The sequence below is a fragment of the Sycon ciliatum genome, chromosome 7, assembly GCF_964019385.1.
Source record: "Sycon ciliatum chromosome 7, ocSycCili1.1, whole genome shotgun sequence".
NCBI classification, from domain to species: domain Eukaryota; kingdom Metazoa; phylum Porifera; class Calcarea; order Leucosolenida; family Sycettidae; genus Sycon; species Sycon ciliatum.
In genome coordinates, this window is record NC_088649.1 from 14,947,351 (window position 1) to 14,968,619 (window position 21,269).

Here is a 21,269-nt window from a genome sequence, read left to right on the forward strand (position 1 = left end):
TGGGCAAAATCAGGAAATGGTCTAAAATACGCACTGGAACAAGGTACAAGAAACTGGGGTCAATGCTGCTCACAGCAACACAGTGCTGCCAAATCAACTACGGTTGCACGGTTGCACGGTTGCACGGTTGCACGGTTGCACGGTTGCACGGTTGCACACCCATCCAAGTTCAAGTCTAGTAATGTTTTAGCCATCCAAATTTGGACTGGCGATTTGCTGAGTCCCTCGAACGAATCGATCAATTCAGCCTGTCCAATGATGGCCATTACGAAGGCCATGTTCAAGGGCCAGTAGCAGCGAGGTTATGTCCTGAATTTTGGGGTAGACCACCACCAAAATCTGCTTCAATATGTCCCCAAGCGCCAACAAGTGGTCTTGAATAAAGTTATCCACAAAAATCACTTTGGGGAAATATTCAATCACATTTCGAACTCTAAATTGGCCATGAACTACGTAGCCGCCAATCCAACCACGTGTCAGATAAGCACACACGAAGCACCTTCATATGCTTTTTCGCTACGCTACCAGCACTGAGATTCTGATATCATGGGAATAATTTCTGCCTTTGCAGAAACTCGAATGAAGATGTCTTTATCTCTTTCTTTGCTCACCTATTGCTCATCACTTCTTTTACAGATTTGGTATTGTGGAAAGTTTAGAAACCCCTCGATAGGCGAATGCCTTTGGGGAATCCTTAAAACAATAAACAAATTACGGAGAAAAGCCACCTCGAAGCGTCACTTGCTGAACAACAGCCCAACGTAACGAGAATAACTAGTCCACAGCAACAAATCAGCAAGGACTATACTGCGCATTTATTATTAATTTTTTTACTTGAAACCACGCACCCATACCCAATTTGTAAAACAAGAAAGAAGGAGGAAATGACAAAAAAACAGACTGCATGCAATAGTATTGCAAGATGGTCCAGAATTGTGTCATGCACTGGGCAGATAGTGCACGTGAGTTTCACATGTGCATCGAAGTCGTCGTTGTGCGAGACCAAGACAAGCACAAGCTGAAAGTCTAAAGGCTGCTTCCCCTCCTATGATATTACTGGAACTTAGCCGGAACCTTCCAAGCTTGAAGGCTGTTGGGTGCATGTCCAAGACGTGTTCATTGGCAAATAGTTGTAGAACGTCAGGACTGTCGGTCAGTGTCAAGTTATCACCTGAGCTGTTTGTCAAGTAGTTGATGGTGTTATTGGACAATATAGCATCTAAGGGGGAAGGTACACTTACATTCTACTTAGCTTTGGTATGCCGCTGAAGAAGCCTGCGGGAAGCCGCCAGAGAGAGTTGTTCTGTAAGTGCCTGGTGAAGACAAAAAGTGTAGAGCAGAAATCGTCAGTTCTCTTTATCTTTGAAGGCTACTCATTTAGTTGTCTTCGCAAACTTTGCCATCAAAAGGGTAAACGATTCTTCAGATGTCTTTGACATTTTAGTTCTCTTCCCAAGCATGACATGGTTGATATTGAAATTCAACCTTTGCGTGCTCATTATAAAACTCGGATGTTGAGTCAATACTCATTACAATCAATAATATTATAATGATTATGCTCTTCTATTCCTGCAATGCAGTATATGTAGTACAATTTGTTCCCAAAATAAATTTGGGACAGTCTGTTCATGGTTTTCATTTGTATTGGACTCGTTCTCTACACTTGCGATAATCTAGCGGCAATTATAATGTTGTAGCGTTGTTCTCTTGTAATTTAGTGGAACCTGTATTGAGTAACTGAGTTTTATGTTTCGTTACATTGTCGACAGATCTCCTACGTACCGGTTTTGTGGCACAATGATTATAGCCATTTGTCGTCTCCATTCTTGTGCAATCACTGATGTTGGTTGCCTTGTTGCTTTTTCTCCCCTCTCCTCTCACCCAAGTCATTCTGCATAAGCGAAGCTGTGAACGCAGCATACTGCTGCTATACTTCAACGCGGGAATGCGTAGAATAATAATAATAATAATAATAATAATTTTACAAGAAGTCGGAGGCGGATAATACTTTAATAACGAAGGTACGTGTTGGGTCGTAAGTATCCACGCAAACACACATCCAGTCAAAATAAGGCGCTTGTCAAAGTATCCGAACGTTTTCGGTCCCTTCTCATCAAGGATTATACAGGGAATGGCTCAAGTTGGAAAGACTAAAACTTATATAGCGTAAAGATATGAGATAACAACACTCGTGACAAGGTGGAAAAAGTATCAAGTTCAGCACGACACAAAACTCGAACGAAATAATAATAGCGACAAAAACATAGTGAGCAAATTAAGTTACATTGTTAACACCTCGACGAGGAGTAACACCAAACAATTGTAGCGACAACACATTTTCTTTCTGTACGCAAAGTTCAGTATCTAACTTACGGATATGCAAAGCTTCTAACACAGCCAGATGCAACGCACATCTACCACATGACAATATTGAGAACACATTATCACGGTACAACTCACGACAATTGGTACGGGCTGACAGATGTTGCTTGATGGACGAAGTGCGATTCTTAGCTCCGTTGGGTGTAGTCTCCTCCAATGTCCCGTCATCTCGCCTCTTCGCGGCATCACCACTATCCCTCTCTTTGCTAAAAAAATACGGTCTGGTGAGGACGCACGTACAACGACAACGGAAGTGACAACAACAGTCAATATTCGAAAACGTGGTAGACCGCGAAAACGAACCTCAATATCGAACACCGGACAAGTTGGAGTAAGAAGATCAATAGAAATCCGCAATGGAGGAGACGTAGCTGAAAGGACACTGGGCATCGCGCACACAACGGCTAGTGTCAGAAAACGTGGAAGGCCGCGGAAAAGCAAAGAGAGGGATAGTGGTGATGCCGCGAAGAGGCGAGATGACGGGACATTGGAGGAGACTACACCCAACGGAGCTAAGAATCGCACTTCGTCCATCAAGCAACATCTGTCAGCCCGTACCAATTGTCGTGAGTTGTACAGTGATAATGTGTTCTCAATATTGTCACGTGGTAGATGTGCGTTGCATCTGGCTGTGTTAGAAGCTTTGTATATCCGTAAGTTAGATCCTAAACTTTGCGTACAGAAAGAAAATGTGTTGTCGCTACAATTGTTTGGTGTTACTCCTCGTCGAGGTGTTAACAATGTAACTTAATTTGCTCACTATGTTTTTGTCGCTATTATTATTTCGTTCGAGTTTTGTGTCGTGCTGAACTTGATACTTTTTCCACCTTGTCACGAGTGTTGTTATCTCATATCTTTACGCTATATAAGTTTTAGTCTTTCCAACTTGAGCCATTCCCTGTATAATCCTTGATGAGAAGGGACCGAAAACGTTCGGATACTTTGACAAGCGCCTTATTTTGACTGGATGTGTGTTTGCGTGGATACTTACGACCCAACACGTACCTTCGTTAGTAAAATAATAATAATATATTAAATAATAATTCAAACAGTAGTTTGGAGGCGGTGGGAAAACAGTTTCGTAATAAGTATTCGCATGCAACGACGCAAATCCACACAATTCAGTAGACACTTCTTTTCTATCAAACGTTTTCTTTCCCTTCTCTTCAGGATAGTACAGGGAATGTTGTAAATTTGAAAAACACATAACTATATAGAGAATGAAAGAAAGAAAAAAGTCAACACTTCAACATAGGTGTTAAAATGATAAAAAGTGTTAAAAACTCAAAAACAAACAGCTGCAAGTTGTAGACAAACACGTTGAACACATCAGGGAACACTTGTCACACTTTCACGAGGTGTGACACCAAACAACTGCAACGATAACACATTCTCCTTCTGTACACATAGTTCAAGAAGTGAAACGAAAACGGCCATGAAATCAACAAAAACGGACATGAAATCAACGGACGTTGGAGGTGTGGACCGGAGCAACCAACCAAACAAGCCTAACGGAAGAGAACAACGGCAGGCGTCGAAGGTGACAGAGCTAAGTGATCGGACATCGTCCATCAAGCGTCATTTGTCGGGCAGTGCTAGTTGTCGTAAGTTGTATAGTGATGATATCTTTTCGATTTTGACTCGTGGAAGGTCTAAGTTACATCTTGCTGTGTTAGAAGCTCTGTATATTCGTAAACTAGATCCAGAACTATGTGTACAGAAGGAGACTGTGTTATCGTTGCAGTTGTTGGTGTCACACCTCGTGAAAGTGTGACAAGTGTTCCCTGATGTGTTCAACGTGTTGTCTACAACTTGCAGCTGTTTGTTTTTGAGTTTTTAACACTTTAATCATTTTAACACCTATGTTGAAGTGTTGACTTTTTTCTTTCTTTCATTCTCTATATAGTTATGTGTTTTTTCAAATTTACAACATTCCCTGTACTATCCTGAAGAGAAGGGAAAGAAAAACGTTTGATAGAAAAGAAGTGTCTACTGAATTGTGTGGATTTGCGTCGTTGCATGCGAATACTTATTACGAAAATAATAATAATAATAATAATATTAACTGGTTTTGAGGGAAAGAGACAAACGGGAAAAGTCTGAAGAAAAAATTGACTGTCACCACCAGGACTCGAACCAGGGACCCTCGCTTGTAGCCAGCGATGCTCTTACCACTGAGCTATGGTGTAGTCGTCATCCAAGCAGAGACCGTTCAACGTTTTCTTCAGACTTCGTAACTCACACTTCCTGTGAATCCACACAGGCGGGTGGGACGCAGCCCTCACTGTACCCACACACTTCACGTACAAACTAGCACGCGGGGAGCCCCAAGTCATAAAATATTAACTGGTTTTGAGGGAAAGAGACAAACGGGAAAAGTCTGAAGAAAAAATTGACTGTCACCACCAGGACTCGAACCAGGGACCCTCGCTTGTAGCCAACCTAGAAGGCGCTGACAAGTTTTTCACTCCAAAGGCAGCTCACAACACGTGCCACACATACTGATGGCACTTGGGTCTTTTTCCCTCCCCCAGGGGACCAACCACGGCCCGATTGATCCTTTGAATTTGAAGTTATCCCAATCCTTTCCAAATTTAATCACTTTCTTTCACCTCTGGTAGTTTCCAGAAACTGACCGTGGTTGGTCCCCTGGGGGAGGGAAAAAGACCCAAGTGCCATCAGTATGTGTGGCACGTGTTGTGAGCTGCCTTTGGAGTGAAAAACTTGTCAGCGCCTTCTAGGTTCAGCCTGGTCCCATAGCTCAGTGGTTAGAGCATTGCTCATGACAAGCAGGGTCCCAGGTTCGAGTCCTGGTGGGTCTGGCGTTTTTTCTCTTTTCAGGCAGTTCACTTCCCCGATTGATCCTTTGAATTTGAAGTTATCCCAATCCTTTCCAAATTTAATCACTTTCTTTCACCTCTGGTAGTTTCCAGAAACTGACCGTGGTTGGTCCCCTGGGGGAGGGAAAAAGACCCAAGTGCCATCAGTATGTGTGGCACGTGTTGTGAGCTGCCTTTGGAGTGAAACACTTGTCAGCGCCTTCTAGGTTCAGCCTGGTCCCATAACTCAGTGGTTAGAGCATTGCTCATGACAAGCAGGGTCCCAGGTTCGAGTCCTGGTGGGTCTGGCGTTTTTTTCTCTTTTCAGGCAGTTCACTTCCCCGATTGATCCTTTGAATTTGAAGTTATCCCAATCCTTTCCAAATTTAATCACTTTCTTTCACCTCTGGTAGTTTCCAGAAACTGACCGTGGTTGGTCCCCTGGGGGAGGGAAAAAGACCCAAGTGCCATCAGTATGTGTGGCACGTGTTGTGAGCTGCCTTTGGAGTGAAACACTTGTCAGCGCCTTCTAGGTTCAGCCTGGTCCCATAGCTCAGTGGTTAGAGCATTGCTCATGACAAGCAGGGTCCCAGGTTCGAGTCCTGGTGGGTCTGGCGTTTTTTTCTCTTTTCAGGCAGTTCACTTCCCCGATTGATCCTTTGAATAATAATAATACTAATTCCAGCAATGTGCTCTGTACACACAAATCTACACAATCCAGTTGTCCTGCGCACTGCACTGAGAGACATCTTACAGAGTTGTAAGGTTCGGCAGCATCACAAACGTATCTGCCGGTAACGCCGATATCGTGCTGTTTGACAGATCTCTGTAGAGGAGAGCACAGGAAATGCAAGCATGCAGTTAAAACGTAATAGAAGCATTTTTATTGCTATGAGAAGAGCAATTCTGTTTGACCTTCATGAGGAGTTGAAATGCTGTAAACGTACATTTGTGTAGCACGGAATTGTACAGAAATTGCATGGGTTCGCGTACAGGGTGGGTCAAGAACCACCTTTCCGCTTCAGTGGGACGCCGCCACCCCATGATCAGCCATCAGATGTGCGGCTCCTAAACCGCGGGGAAGGATAGATCAGATCCACCAACCAGTGGTCAAAGGCCGAAATCCCATTTCCCCACGCATGTCTATTTTTTTTAAGCGTTGACCCTATCCTTTGTTGGGCAGGCTATGGCATGATTTTCGGTGAATCGTCTGGGTCTGTTCAAAGGCATTGACGTCCAGTACGTTTGTGTGGCTATTGATGTAGTCTCGACGGCATTGGGCTTGAAGTATCAATTCTTCCTTGCTGTATTGTTGTAAAATATTTTTTCGATTTATTCATTACGCTGATGATGGGCCAATGTCATCAGGGCCAGGGCCGAAAAATTGCTGTAATGTAAATGTGAATTTGAATCGCAGTGAAGAGATCGTTTTTGGAGTTTGGAGTTGAGAAGTGAAGTTTCCCAAATGTGCAAGTGGCTGCGTTGGAGTTTGCGGACAATTAGAAAAGTTTAGCTTTTATTTTTGGTCAAAATTCGCTGTACCGAAATGACAGAATATAGATTTCCACCGAAATCGGTTCCGGTTTTATACTAGTACAGGTCTGCTCTCGATATAACAACTCTCACTTGTACATAAACCTCGCTAGTAAGTAAAAAAATCAGATCCCGCGCCGAAACAGCATCACTCCCATACAAATTTTGTTCTACACAACATAATCCTACATAACATAAACCTCGACATAACACACGCTACGGCGCGGTCCCCGACGTGCGCACTCTCGATACAACATAAATTCACGTGCACGGTACGATCAAGCGGTAGCTGTAGCTAGCCAGTTTAGTCATACATAACGTAAACCTCGGCATAACGCACCCTGTGGCGCGGTCCCCGACGTGCGCACTCTCGATACAACGTAGATTCACTTGCGTGGTACGATCAAGCTGTAGCCGTAGCTAGCCAGTTTAGTCCTATTGTGCATATATTCTGCGGCATTGATGGTATCTGATGTCGATGGTGGTACAGTGTGTATATGTTTGCACGGTTGAACCCGCCTTGTAATACCCTTCATTTTGAGGTACATCTTGTATTTTACACACGGTTTTCTACATAACATAACTCTCGATATAACATAATTTGTGCGTGGTCCCAGAGATTACGTTATATGGAGAGTAGACCTGTACCAGTTTTCTGTTTTTCATTACATGGAGCTCACTGACTTGTCCGCTTGAGCACTCTGGCAAGGCACATTCCATAAGTGATCAAAGCTAGAACTATCACATGGACTTACATTTCTGTCACACTCTCCAGGCCAACAAAAGCTCGCGATTGAATTCTGGATAGTTTATTGTTTGAGAGGTCACTATGTGGGCAGGGTGCACAGATAAAGAGGAGGTCAGCGTTAGCATCAATATCTCAAAAACATAACAAATCTGAAAGACAGGCAAGTTCGGTAGAGTTTAAGTTGAGGGTGATGGCTCGGCCTCCATATAAATCTGGCTTGTCTTCGAGCCAACTATTTAGTTGAAGATCAGTACAAGAAAACTGAGTCTGTCTAAAGACGGTCGTCTTTTCATTCAGGATTCTATAATGCTATAGGACAGTCTTGTTTCCTTTTGTGAGTGTATGTATTATGTTGGGAAACACCTTGGTCCACTTTGCATGTGCGATGAACGGAAGAAAAACTAAAAGCACGAACTTGAACTTGAACAACGGCAGCATGCAAAATATCACTGTCACTTTCCACTGACTTACAGCTTGGTGAGAAATGACATGTTGTAGAACGTCTCCGTCTCAATCGTGTTGACGCTTCCAAAACCGTGAGAGAAATTTCTGTAAATAACACCATTGCAGACCAAGAGAAAACAGGTAAGACTCAACTACAGGACTGCTGCCAAGGCTGAGTTTTTATAGGAGATAAAAACCTGTATAAAAACCGAGACGCAGCCGGGGTTTTTTTGACTTGTTTTTATTAAGCAAACTTTCCTGATTGTTTATCGACTCTAAAGAAAACAAAACGGCAACAACAACAAAAAAGCCTCCGTGGAGATAAGAATGTTATTAACGCTATTCATTGCGTGCAAGAAAGGAATCGGATGGAGAGCCAAGGATAGATTTATAGTAAAGAAAAAAGATTCCCCTCCTCATGCTATTTCTATAACTTAGAACCTTCCAAGTTGGAAGGCTGTTGGAGTGCACATCCAAGATGTGCTAGAGCTGTTAGCCAGTTAGTTGTAGAACTTCAGTACCGTCGGTCAGTGTCGTGCAATGTTATCGCATGAGCTGATTGTATAGTACATGTAACTGGTGGTGTCAGTGGACATTATAGCGTAACTTGTAGTTTCTTGCTCCCTTTTCTCTCCGATAGATTTTTTCTTATTGTCCTTTTAATTCCAGTGCAACACGTGTAGAAGTTGTCATCTGAGCTTTTAAAGCACGCTCTGAACTTTTCCGGTGGAAATTATTTCGCAAGCTGGGCGTGGCGGGCAAACATCTGAAGATATCAATTCCAAGCGAAAACCACCGTGTGTATAGCTGGAGTGCTTCATTTGATTTTTCACGTGCCCACAGTTTGGTCTAATCTGCTGATGTATACCACTTTTATCAGTGCTTTGTGATGCAAGCAACTTACAAGACAGTCAACGCTGGTAGTTCAAGGAATCCTCGAAAGCGGGGAAATCTGTTATTCGACAGATCTCTGCACAAACAAAAGACGACACATTCATAAGCAAGAAAGAGCATGCTTGGCATTCTACTAATCTAGTCCCGTGTTTCCCCGATTGCAAGTCGTACCCCCCCCCCCCCATTATAGTTACGTGTTATCTCATTGTGATAATCATATTCACTGCACTAGTAAGTCATGTTCGATTGTAAGTCGAACTCCCTCTGTTGGCCATGAAATCAAGTGTAAAAAGGTGAAATTAAGTGCAAAAAGGTGAAATTAAGTGTAAAAAAGTGCGACTTATATTTGGGGAAGTTCAGCATATCCAGACAATCACATGTATCACGGAAGGCAAAACCGATGAGACACTTCACACTATTTTCTATTTATCTCTCCCCATCTCTCTCTCTCTTTCTCTCTCTCTCTTTCTCTCTCTCTCTCTCTTTCTCTCTCTCTCTCTCTCTCTCTCTCTCTCTCTCTCTCTCTCTCTCTCTCTCTCTCTCTCATTCTCTCTCTCTCATTCTCTCTCTCTCATTCTCTCTCTCTCATTCTCTCTCTCTCTCTCATTCTCTCTCTCTCATTCTCTCTCTCTCATTCTCTCTCTCTCATTCTCTCTCTCTCTCTCTCTCTCTCTCTCTCTCTCTCTCTCTCTCTCTCTCTCTCTCTCTCTCTCTCTCTCTCTCTCTCTCTCTCTCTCTCTCTCCATCTTTCTCTATCTCTCTCTCCCTGTCGCATCATCATTATAATCTTACAAAGTTCCAAGTTGGGGCAATAGAACAAATGCATTCGAGGGCAAATGCATGATACTGTTGTGTGACAAGTTCCTGTAGAGTAGTGTAGAGTAGAGCAAATAAAAGGAAGCAGGTAATGGAGTGAACATCTTATCTTGGTGTACAAAGACCAATAACTTTCTTCCCACTACAGCTTGTAGTGATGTAATCATGTACATCTGTATAGTGTGCGCATGCGTGCATGCTTGCAGTAGAGCACTCGCAGAGCTTGAAGACGAAGCCTGCAATGGCTACCTCCAGACTTGTATTGTTGTAGTGTTGTCCGTCTACATTGGCGCAGTGAACAGGTCAAGATGACAATGAAGGGCAGAGTGCCCAAGGATTTTGTACCCGATTACGCGGGCGACATCGGGGCCGATTTTGAGCTTTGGCTCGAGGATGTCAATGACTGCTTAGCAATTTGTAATGTTTCCACTGCTGCTGACAAAAAGTATTTATTTTTAAATTTGGCCGGACTCTCAGTTCGCAAAGTTGTGAAGGGTCTAGTTATTCCTTCTCCGCCAGCAAATGATGATGGTTCTCCTGGAGACGAATACGTAGCACTGACGGACGCCGTTCTGGCACACTTCCGTCCCACCATCAATACGACGTCAGAACGTCACAAATTCCGGCAGCTCAAACAAGGGCCGGAGGAATCCGTCTCCACTTTCGTTGGCCGTTTACACCTGGTGTTCACGAGGTGTTTGTCGCGCTGGAAACGAAGCGTCTCTGTAAGTTTGTATTCCTGGTGATGTTTGTGCCTGGAGAGCACTATATAAGTGGTGCTCTTCAGGCACAATCTTCCTCAGCCTACTAAAGCTCAAGTGATGAGGGGTGAATTCCCCGAAACACTGTGTATTGAGCAGGGAGTGGTGCTTTCTTGCAGGTTTGCCGAGTCGAAGGTTCGATGGACTTCTCGTGTGCTCTGGATGGCAGTCGTGAGTCAGTCAAGTGTCAAGTAAAGTCGGCGGAATAGCGCGAGCTCCGGTGTGGGGAGCAAACCCTTTCTTACAAATCATCGCCGAACTCGCAACCACTACTTCGTACTGTTGTGCCCAGCGCGGGCTTGCGACTAGTTGGTTTGGAGGTGACAGCGTTGCGAATGACCGAGGGTCCTCGACGTCTGTCTCACCGTCCAGGAGCGACACTGACTCACGCAACACGGACAATCCTGACGGATGATGTGCTACAACCCACTCGCTGCAGTGATTGTAAGCTGCGCGCCTACAATGCGATAACATCCTGGCCAAACAGTACAGTTTGCTGGCCTGCCGGTACGACGAAACACTCGCATTGGATTGACCTTTCCCCGACGGCAACATCGACATTCGCCATGCCAAGGGTCTTGACTTCGCCGCCATTGCTAGTCTTGCGCTGGTATCGAGAAGTCCCTTGCACGGCCTGACATTCACCATGAGCGTCATAGTGAATTGACCACTGGCTGCCTTGTCGCTGCAAGCGTAAATCGAATCGTACACAATTCGCGTGGCTTCACTGTCCTCATCCTGCACCGCATGAGCTTTGCTGGAGAGGCAGACTGCTGCGAAATGACCTACTTTGCCACAGTCCAGACACCTTACATTTGCAGCCGAGCAAAATTGCTTGCCTTTGGCATGTACACGACCACAGTATTTGCATCCTAGGCTTTTGGTGGACGTCTTCCCCATGGCGAGCCGGTCGCCACTTCCGATTCCAACCGAGACGCTGCCCGAAACTACAGCAGCCAATTCTGGTGCTCTAGGCGCTGATGTCTCCAAGCCTCCTGGACTCGTCCAACTTTTTTATAGCTTGCAGTCGGAGAAAGATGCTTCTAGGGCCACGGCCTTTGAAACGGCATCCGCTAGCGTCAGCTTTGCCTCCTTTAGCAGTTCCCGTCGCAGCTCCTGCGATCGCAACCCTGCAATCAGTTGGTCACGCACCTGTGTGATGACGACCGAGTCCACGTCTGTCGCTGCAAAGTCACACCACTCCACCTTCTCGCGTAACCGACTAACGAAGGTGGAGACAGATTCATCTGGCGTCTGTTTAATCTGCCGAAACTTGTGCCTTTCAGACGTCGTGTTTCTGGATGGGCGAAAATGAGCACGGACTGCCTCTGTAAGGGCTTTGTATGTGTCTCCTGGGTCGTCGTGTGTTGCATCACTTGGAGCGGGAACAACAAGACCCTTGACAATCTTCCTGATCCCAAGACCAGCCAGATTCAAGAAGAGACATTTCTTGTCCTCTGGAGTCGAAACTTGACAGATCTTCATGTAGTCGTTCACATCCTCCAGCTTTAGGTCGAAGTCGGCACCCGTGTCTTGTCCGAAGTCAGGATGAAATTCCCTGGGTGGCCGGCCCTTCGCCATAGCATCCAGAGGTCGGATGAGCATCCCAGACCACGCCACCACTCCCCTTATTCATGGTCACACATGACGGGTTTACGTGGCTCTAGTAAAAAAAATAAAAAATGCTCCTGCCGGTTCACTGCGCCAATGTAGTACCGTAGCCCACGCTTGCCAGAGCAACTGCTTGGTTCCAGAAGATCTGTATTCTGATTCTGCATGATGCGACACTCGGCTTATAACACAATACAGAATGTGCCGAACTCTACACTATAGTATGATGGCGTTAATGCTATAGCCTATACTCTACAACATAACACTGACCACTATGATAGCACTAATCCCAGCACTACAGTTTGTGCAATGTGATAAAAAATCGATGCAGACATGGAACTTGACCACTATTCATCTCCCTCTTTCTTCTGAACATAAAATTAACAATTTGTTTCCCTTCCCCATCAACTAAGCTTCCATGAATTGAATCTCATTATTGTTTTTGCTATTTGGGACTCCCTAGAAAATGCTAGTTTGTCATGAACTCTTTCCTGCATTCTTACACTGTTGTGAGCTTGGGCAGTCCAGTAAAACCCTGTGATTGAATTGTCGATATCCGATTTTTAGAAAGATCGCTGAGCAGGCAGAGGGCACAGATACAAGCCACATCAGTGAACAGGATGCTCAGTTGAATGTAAGTGTGCAAGAACAATGTGCCAGAGAACGAGGAGGCTCATATTGCAAGAACAATGCAAATCCTGCAGAATCTGCACGTGCCAATCTATACACGTTTTTCCTATCTTCTTCGGCAAGCATGGCCTTGTTGGAAGCACTTACATTTTTACCAGGCCTGACAAGTTGTAGAATGCTTCGCTCTCGATCATGCTGATGTTTCCAAAACCTACAGAGAAGACCCTATTCACAGCAGCAGAAGAAACAAACGACAAGAATCCCGGCTGAAAACATTTTAATGTCGACGAATTAAAGAATCAATCTAAAGGAACTGTCCAAATCAAGGTACTAGTACGTTTGGGCAGCACCAAATTTTACACATAGTCAACAAGCACACAGTTTTGACGTTTGATGCCATACTAATGAGAAGTGCCTTGTTGTCTGGATGCAAAATTGCGCGAATGCTTGCTAAACACCCTTCGTTTGGAAAATTATTATCCGCCTCCGACTTCTGTTAAAATGAATTGCAAAATATTTCTCCTCAGCTCTTCGCAACGCAGGTGGCTTTTGATGTGTAGGGTACTATTACTTTGAACTAAGGCATTTTTCAAGAAATTGGTTCTGGTAGCAGTAAGGTGGGTGATCTCCACCGCCTTGCTTCTGTTACGCAGACAGAATTTCAATTACTGTGGACCAGTCACGGTCATCATGCGCGTCTCGTTGTTCACTCTATTGTGGCTCCAAGCCGTTCCTTATAAGATGAAAACGACCAAAGAGCTAGAAGCTACGCTATGATTATCCACTAACACCACCAGTCACTTTACAATCAGCTCATGCGGTAATATAACTAAACGTAACCTGCAGTTCTTCGGTGGTCCTCTTTTCCTTAGCTCTCCACCCAAGTCAAACTAAGTCTTTCCCATGGACAATATTTGGCATGATCGGTATAGTTGCCGAAATTCTACAAAAGGTCTCTGAGAGCCAATCACACTATCATACAGTATGAAACACACTATCATACAGTATGAATCACACTACCGCTACTCCACCAGTATTCTTATGAGAATTATAAATGTCCTGTCTGAATTTTTTCTCTTTCCTTCTCTCTTTGTTTCGTTATCTTTTTTTAGACTAACTCTCTGTCTGCCTCTATTTCACAATATATTCTCTCTCTCTCCTCTCTCCTCTCTCTCTCTCTCTCTCTCTCTCTCTCTCTCTCTCTCTCTCTCTCTCTCTCTCTCTCTCTCTCTCTCTCTCTCTCTCTCTCTCTCTCTCTCTCTCTCTCTCTCTCTCTCTCTCTCTCTCTCTTCTCTCTCTCTCTCTCTCTCTCTCTCTCTCTCTCTCTCTCTCTCTCTCTCTCTCTCTCTCTCTCTCTCTATCTCTCTCTCTCTCTCTCTCTCTCTCTCTCTCTCTCTCTCTCCTCTCTCTCTCTCTCTCTCTCTCTCTCTCTCTCTCTCTCTCTCTCTCTCTCTCTCTCTCTCTCTCCCCCTCTCTCTCTCTCTCTCTCTCTCTCTCTCTCTCTCTCTCTCTCTCTCTCTCTCTCTCTCTCTCTCTCTCTCTCTCTCTCTCTCTCTCTCTCTCTCTCTCTCTCTCTCTCTCTCTCTCTTTCTCCCTCTCTCTCTTTCTCCCTCTCTCTCTTTCTCCCTCTCTCTCTTTCTCGGAGTCTCTCCTTCTCCTCTCGCTCTCATTCCCTGTTTGACAGTTCGTCCGTCCCTGTCTCTGTCTGTTTGTAACTCTTTCTTTCACACATGCAAACAGGCACGCCCCGCGGATGCATGCAGGCAAGAACGCGCACATGCACACACTCGTTATCTCTCTATCTCCATCTGTCTACAGTGCACTCCTGATATGACGAACACCATTGTGCAGGAGAGTAAATAGTTCTTTATAACCGAAGTTCGTTATAACAGAAATGGAGTTACACTGTGGGTTCAAACTGGGACATGGACAACAGTTCGCTTTATCACGAATTTCGCTACATTGCGTGTTCGTCACGTTATAAGTGGAGTCGACTATATCTCCTATCCCTCTCCACTTGGTCTTGGGTAGATATGAGAACTACTGAAGAACCCAAGAACGTGTCGAATACTAGTCATAACACACTCTTCTTGTTCACAATACTTTTTGTGTGCTGAATAAAAACTCGCATGTTGAGCAAATAGTGATGTGGAAAGAGAATAGGACCCATAAGTAAGTTACTACGTGACGCATTACTTTGGTGGACTGTTATTCATAACTAGTAACTTAAAGGTTGTTTTCTCTTGACATATTATTACATTTTTTGTAGTCACATTGAACTTACAGGTTTTCCAGAATAGCCAAGTTTGAGAAGCTCCTTCCTGGGAAGCGGCCAATTGGATTGTGGTCCAGTCTCCTGGAAAGAAAGGAAACAACCAGGAAGAGAAAACGTTTGTTCTTATCTCACATTCGTGTTTTCATAGTCAGTTGCACACAGGAGTGAATACTAGTGCTAAATTCCGAACATAGCCCGGAGTACATGACTATATACAGTGAACCTTGGGTATACAGCGTAAAGTACCGTTGATCCGCCCCCTCTCTAATCCCCCCCCTCCCCCGGCGATTTTCTACCTGTGAAGCGACTTCGGCGTATACAACGAAATATGATGTTGAAGCGACGCATGCACTGCTGTACACAATACTTGCCAATCCAGGATCAAAATGTGCACAATCCAGCACATCGAGTCTGATCCTCCACGTTGTTGCACATCGTACTGCACTTGACAGCCTTGATCTAATTCCCGCCCCCTGCCGAAAACCCAGCTGGGAAGCGACATGGCGTGGGGGCGGATCAACGGTACTTTACGGTAACAACACTCGGCGGGGCATCAGAAACGTGTCCTTATTTGCAAAGTGTCGTTATACCCGAAGTCTCATTATGTATTACAGTTGGATGGGACTTTGCTCTGGGCATGAAAATTCTGTCGCTATTCGCGAATTGTCGTTATATAGTAATATATACGCAGTCGTTATTAGCGAAGTTTACTGTATTAATTAATTTGAACTCGGATGGTGAGCCAATAATTATAGTTATGATGAAGAAAGGAAAAGGACAAAATGTTACGAGTTATGACAAACTGTCCACCAACGTAACAAGATCTTATACAGCCACCAAGTGCGACAAAATGGCACAAAACTGACAAGGAGCACTGAGACATTTGGCGACCTAGGTGTCCTACCTAATTGTCAGGTCACCGAATGTCTCAGTACTCCCTGTCAGTTTTGTGCCATTTTGTCGCACTTGTTGGCTGTATAAGATCTGGTTACGTTGGTGGACAGTTAGTCATAACTCGTAACATTTTGTCCTTTTCCTTTCTTCATTTACTGTATTATGTTGTGATAAGAAGTATGTCGGATACCAAACACAGTTTTCCTGCTGCTCATAGCTCACTGGTCTATGTGCTATCAGAGACTTTAGGGTATCAGGAAATACCATCCAATGGATACACTGGCGGAGCCGAGTGAAAAAACTGGACTTTGAGTGGATCGATCTAGCTTGCTCTCTTTCCGTAGGCAGGCATTCGTTTAGTGACAATTATAGTATTTGAAGGTATCTTCACTCGCAAATGGATACATATCATGGGAGTTTCCTGGACAGAAGGGTGGGCGGGGGAAAAGGGAATTGAAAAGGGAAGTATGGGAAGAGAGAGATGAAGGGTACCTGTTTGATTGGTTGTGACTTACAGCCATTGAAGTTTTGGCAGCCTTTCAAGCACGTTTGAGGGTAGGTAGGACAACGCATTGTTATGCAACCTCCTGTTTGGGATGAACAAAAGAGGCAGAAAGTCAAATGGCCAATACTATTAGCCTATGACTATTAGGGCTTTTTCATGGTACATGTACCGTTAAGTACCGCCAGAGCGCCCCGTCTCGCGAGAGCGCCCCATCTTGATTTTACAGCCAGAGAAAGGAAAATCGTATGGCAGAGTGCAACGAAGTGTGTACGATGTGAGAATCTTAGTGTACTAAGGTCACACTTGGCAGGTTTTTGTGTGGAGCTTGTGTCAGCTTGAAGGTGCGGATTGACTGCAAAACGTGCAATATGTGTACAAGGTTCATGTCGTATGACCTACAGACAGCCGACCACCTCCACAATACGACCACGAAAGGATGAGATGGTGGGGCGCTCTGGCGGTACTTTACGGTACATGTACCACAAAGAGACCACGTGCTAAATAAGTAGTACAATTTTCTGTGATGTCTATAGGTCATGTGACCTGTTCGACAATTATTCTATTTTGACTGCATTTTCGATTTATCGGCAAGATGGACATGAAATTTGAAAAGGTTTTTTTGTGAATCTGGGGAAGATAGCCCTCTCTACAACTAACCACACTATCATTTCCTTCCCAGTCTGCACAGCTACATGTAGTGCATTCAGAAAAGGTTGAGCGCTAGGCACCGGCGCATTATGCCGGCAGAATTATTGGCATAATTTGGTGGTTGAAAATTTGGAGCATAATTTGGCATCCTTTCGGAGGTAGGCGCATAACTACATGACTGTGCCACAGTTCTAGTAGTATGTAGGCTATCACGACAACTGTGTACAATGCACCTGATCAGTGCTGGTGGTCTGCATGGTACAGGGTTCAGAGGTCATGCGGATAGTGTTTTCAATGAAAAGCAGGGTAGAAATCATGGCAATACATTATGATTATATCGTATGCTCGAACTCGTCTTCTTCAAAGTTCTTTCTCACACTGACTCAGTACATGTAGCAGAAGATGCGAGTGAATCAGCCTTCATCAGGTATCCCGGGGCGGAAGAGATAGTGGCGGGTAGTCCGCAAAACTACGTGAACATGTACCGGTACACGTACATTACATTTGTACATGTACATTATGCATGTTACGAAGTCATGACCAGTCTGGATTTTAGCAGCCATGATATGACTGCAGGGTACGAATATTGCTCTAAATTGATGTATAGTAGATGTTCGGTCATGATGGAAGGAGAAGTGGAGCTACGGGAGAGATGAGCTGATTATTCGCAGGGTGAGGCCCATGGTGACATCGGTTGGACGGATATGATGATTACGAAGACAGTTGAACATGATAATTTTCAAAGGTAACTCAAACTAATTTGGCAATGAAATAATATTTTTACTGAAGTACAAAAGAAATCAAGTAAGGAATAGAAGAAGTTTTTTTTTTTTCTTTTCCATGTTGACCCCTTAGGCTCTTACATGCATGGACGGACACCTTGGTATGAGGATACTCATGTACATGTATTTTGTTGTACTTATGGCCACTGTGACTTACAACTTGCAAGTACGAAAAAAGGCACAATTTCCCGAACTTGGAGGCTCCATAAGTACAACAAAGTGAATGTATATCCCCGGGTGCCAAAGCATAATAATTATGAGGATTTTACGAGCATAATGCGAGAATCCATGAAAGTATAATTCCTTGATTTCGCGAGCATAATCCGCCGGAGCCTATTGAGCGCTGGCTCTGGAGAGCTCCCGTGTTTGGCGATTTTGTGGTACACTGTGCAGTGCCGCGCGATTCGAAACTTGAAAAAGGGTCCAAAAAGGCACCTCAACTGGGGTTCGAACCGCAAATGTACTGTTATGCAAGTGGAGTGAACGGCCTGGATTTTCATGGTTTTTACCCAATTCAGTGCTTTGGGGGCAAAACCTGGCCGAAATCCTTTTCTTGTTATGGCTTGCTTTTTGCAGAAATAGACTTCAAAAACAGAATTGGAAGAGGATTCCATGGGGGATTGCCAAAAAAAAGGAGACGAAAACTCAAAATGTGACCTGTTTATGGCCAAAAGCTAGGATATCAACCTTTTCTGAATGGACTGTAGAGGTGGGGCTGCTGGAGGGAGAAAGGTTGTGAAGCAGACTGCTGCTACTTTTGAAGCCAGGAGTCAGGTGGCAGGTCACTGGTGGGTACGAAAATGCACAGACAGTTTGTAGTGATCCGCACGTTGATTGTGTGAATTTTCGCACCTAAAAGCTGCAGGCCCACTGAATCCTGCATTGATCAGGGAGCGCTTCCGATGCGCTCGCAAAGACGTTTCCTCGAAATGTTCTCACTAGAAAACTCTTGAAACCAAGACGGTTGCAGGGCAGTCCAACGTCGAATGAACCTGTATTCACTGATTCAGTTGCAGGGTTGAAAGAGTTTTCCTTCTGGGAAGTTTTAGCTCTTCTTTTTCTGAGGGTTTCTGTTCAAAACGTTTGTGCAGAGCAGGCTTGACCACCCCTAGGCCTAGGCCATAGCCTACATGTGGGCAGTTGTACCTTTCCTTGGAGCGCCAACTTGCCAAGCAGGGTGAAAAAGCGACCGATTCCAAGTTCGGAGTGTCGTCTGTTTACACCACTCGTTGGTTCCTGAATCGTGATGTCCCGACGATTTTGCAGTGCCTTTGCCAGGACTCGAAAGAATTATTTGTTTATCCTCGATCCGCTCATGGGGCGCTGGGGATGAATGAGTTTGAGAGTGGAAAGGACAGGTGGCCTGCCTGGTTCGGCAGCGGACCTGTCGCTTCCGTTCTTGGAAAATCCGCTAAGGGTGAACGGACTCGACTTGGGTCGGTTGAGACTGCGAGTATTTTCCGGGAAGAGTGCGCGACGACGGAAACTTGGATATTATTCTCTCCCTCCTGGAGATCCTCAATATCGAGCCGACTGGACGTCGTTAGACGAAGCGGTTTGGCCGAGACTCGTATTCCATCGATCGTGAAGCTGCTCAGGTTCTTCTCGTCTGCTCAGCCTGTTCCTGCGGTGAGCGAGCCATGTCCGCGGAATGAGGAGACTGTAATGGTGCTTCGTGGCAGAGGGTTGACTGCCTGGCGGAGAGTGGTGAACTCAACTCACTCGTCTCGGCCACTCTCTGAGCGACTGCGCCGTGGAAGGAGGTGCACGGAGACGGCCACGGAAATGGTTGGTCGATGCATGCCGCGTGGTACCGTGATGTTGATTATGTGGGCGCGTACCTTCCGTGCTGCTCACGACGTGAAGGTAGACGAGTCTACATAACAAGAAGGTACGTAACGAGTTTCAGGGCATCACTTCCTCTGTGTCTGAGCGAGGCTGCGAGGAGCTTTGTAGCTGTAGGATCGTAGATCTATGTCTTGTATTAATTTTTGTAGAGGACTTGCAGTTCACCATTGAATCACTGCAGCGTGCTAGTATGTGCCAGCGGAAAGACTGTGCTATGCGACAGGGGACCTCACCCGTCAGCAAGCATCATCCGGGGGAGTTTCGTGCTCCCTGAGTTGTGTGCTCCTCGTGGAAGAGTGTGGAAAACCGTCGATTTAGTGATAAGCCTGGACCACACTAGGCGGATTTTTCGGCCGATGTGGAATCGTATGAAAACTCCTCAAGATCGGTGAGAAATTGCCTAGTGTGGATGTTGTTGTCAGTCACTTTCCAACAATATTTTGTGTGTGTATAGGTAGTCCGACCCATTCGGCCGATTACATGTCGGAGTCGGAACACCAGCCAAAAATATCGGCCTAGTATAGACCAGGGATTAGGGTTTTGCAGGCTAGGACACATGTCACAAGTGACCTGTTTGTGATATTCACCAGTAGCTTTGTGGCAGGGGCTGGTAGCTGAATGCAAGACAAGGCGTGTGTGTGTGTGTGTGTTTGTTTGTATGCGTGTGTGTGTGTGTGCGTGTGTATTTGTGTGTATTTGTGTGAGTATGTGTGTGTGATGGTGTGTGCGTGACGGTGTGTGTGTGTGCGTGTGTGTGTGTGTGTCTGTGTGTGTGACAGTGTGCGTGTGTGTGTGTGTGTGCATGTGTGTGTGTGTGTGTGTGTGTGTGTGTGTGTGTGTGTGTGTGTGTGTGTGTGTGTGTGTGTGTTTTGCCATTGTTCCGTTTCACCCTCAATACTTCAGTATTCACAGTACCATCAGCACTTACACTTTGGCGAGAGCAGGCAGAAATTCTAGTGCATTGCTTTCTATGCTCGATATGCGATTCTGGTACAAATCCCTTGAGAAACAAACAAAATTAACAGAATGGCAACGCTTTCCATCCAATCATGCCAAAAACTCAAAAGAAGATGATCACACAAAGTAAATTTTAGAACTGGACAATTACACAAAATGACCTAGGTTACTGTTAGGGTTTCACAGAGAAGAGGAAACTGAACTAGGCATTATAATGAACAACTTCCCAGGATAAGGGATGAGGAGACAATAGTTTCAAAATCACAACCAATAGGACAAGCTGGATCGACATAGTAGGACGTACAATGAATACTTTTTTTAATTTGTTACAAAAAATTGTGATGAAGTAATTAGTTGGTTGCTCCGACGAGGAACACACGCTTCCTGCCAAACTTGACACTTGATTGACTCACGACTGCCATCCGGAGCACACGGGGAGCACATCGCACCTTCCACTCGGCAAACCTGCTCAATACACAGTGTTTAGTCTGAGGAAAATTGCGCCTGAAAGGTTCACTTATATATTATATTTATAGTGCGGCTCTCCAGGCAAAATCATCACCAGGGATAGTATCTAGTTACTTACAGAGACGCTCCATTTCCAGCGCGACAAACACCTTATGCGGCCCCAGGTAGCAGCGAGAGGCAGAGTCGCTCATGGAGTTGTGCTAAACTTTGACGCTGAGAGCCAGTAGCTATTCACTACGCTGTCACCTCCGACA

General features: G+C 45.0%; 1 protein-coding gene across 1 annotated transcript in view; it reads right to left on the reverse strand.

The window, feature by feature from the left end:
• The window catches only part of LOC135821081 (protein artichoke-like), a 79,368-nt gene that overhangs the window by 6,295 nt on the left and 51,804 nt on the right, over window positions 1-21,269 (reverse strand). Inside the window, exons 18-28 of the mRNA XM_065334147.1 lie at window positions 20,519-20,590; window positions 16,323-16,394; window positions 14,923-14,994; window positions 12,786-12,863; window positions 12,512-12,583; window positions 9,613-9,684; window positions 8,831-8,896; window positions 7,954-8,031; window positions 7,490-7,561; window positions 5,956-6,027; window positions 1,242-1,313 (exon numbers count right to left, since the gene is read on the reverse strand). Coding sequence (XP_065190219.1) covers window positions 1,242-1,313; window positions 5,956-6,027; window positions 7,490-7,561; window positions 7,954-8,031; window positions 8,831-8,896; window positions 9,613-9,684; window positions 12,512-12,583; window positions 12,786-12,863; window positions 14,923-14,994; window positions 16,323-16,394; window positions 20,519-20,590 — 798 coding nt within the window. The remainder of the gene's footprint in view (window positions 1-1,241; window positions 1,314-5,955; window positions 6,028-7,489; window positions 7,562-7,953; window positions 8,032-8,830; window positions 8,897-9,612; window positions 9,685-12,511; window positions 12,584-12,785; window positions 12,864-14,922; window positions 14,995-16,322; window positions 16,395-20,518; window positions 20,591-21,269) is intronic.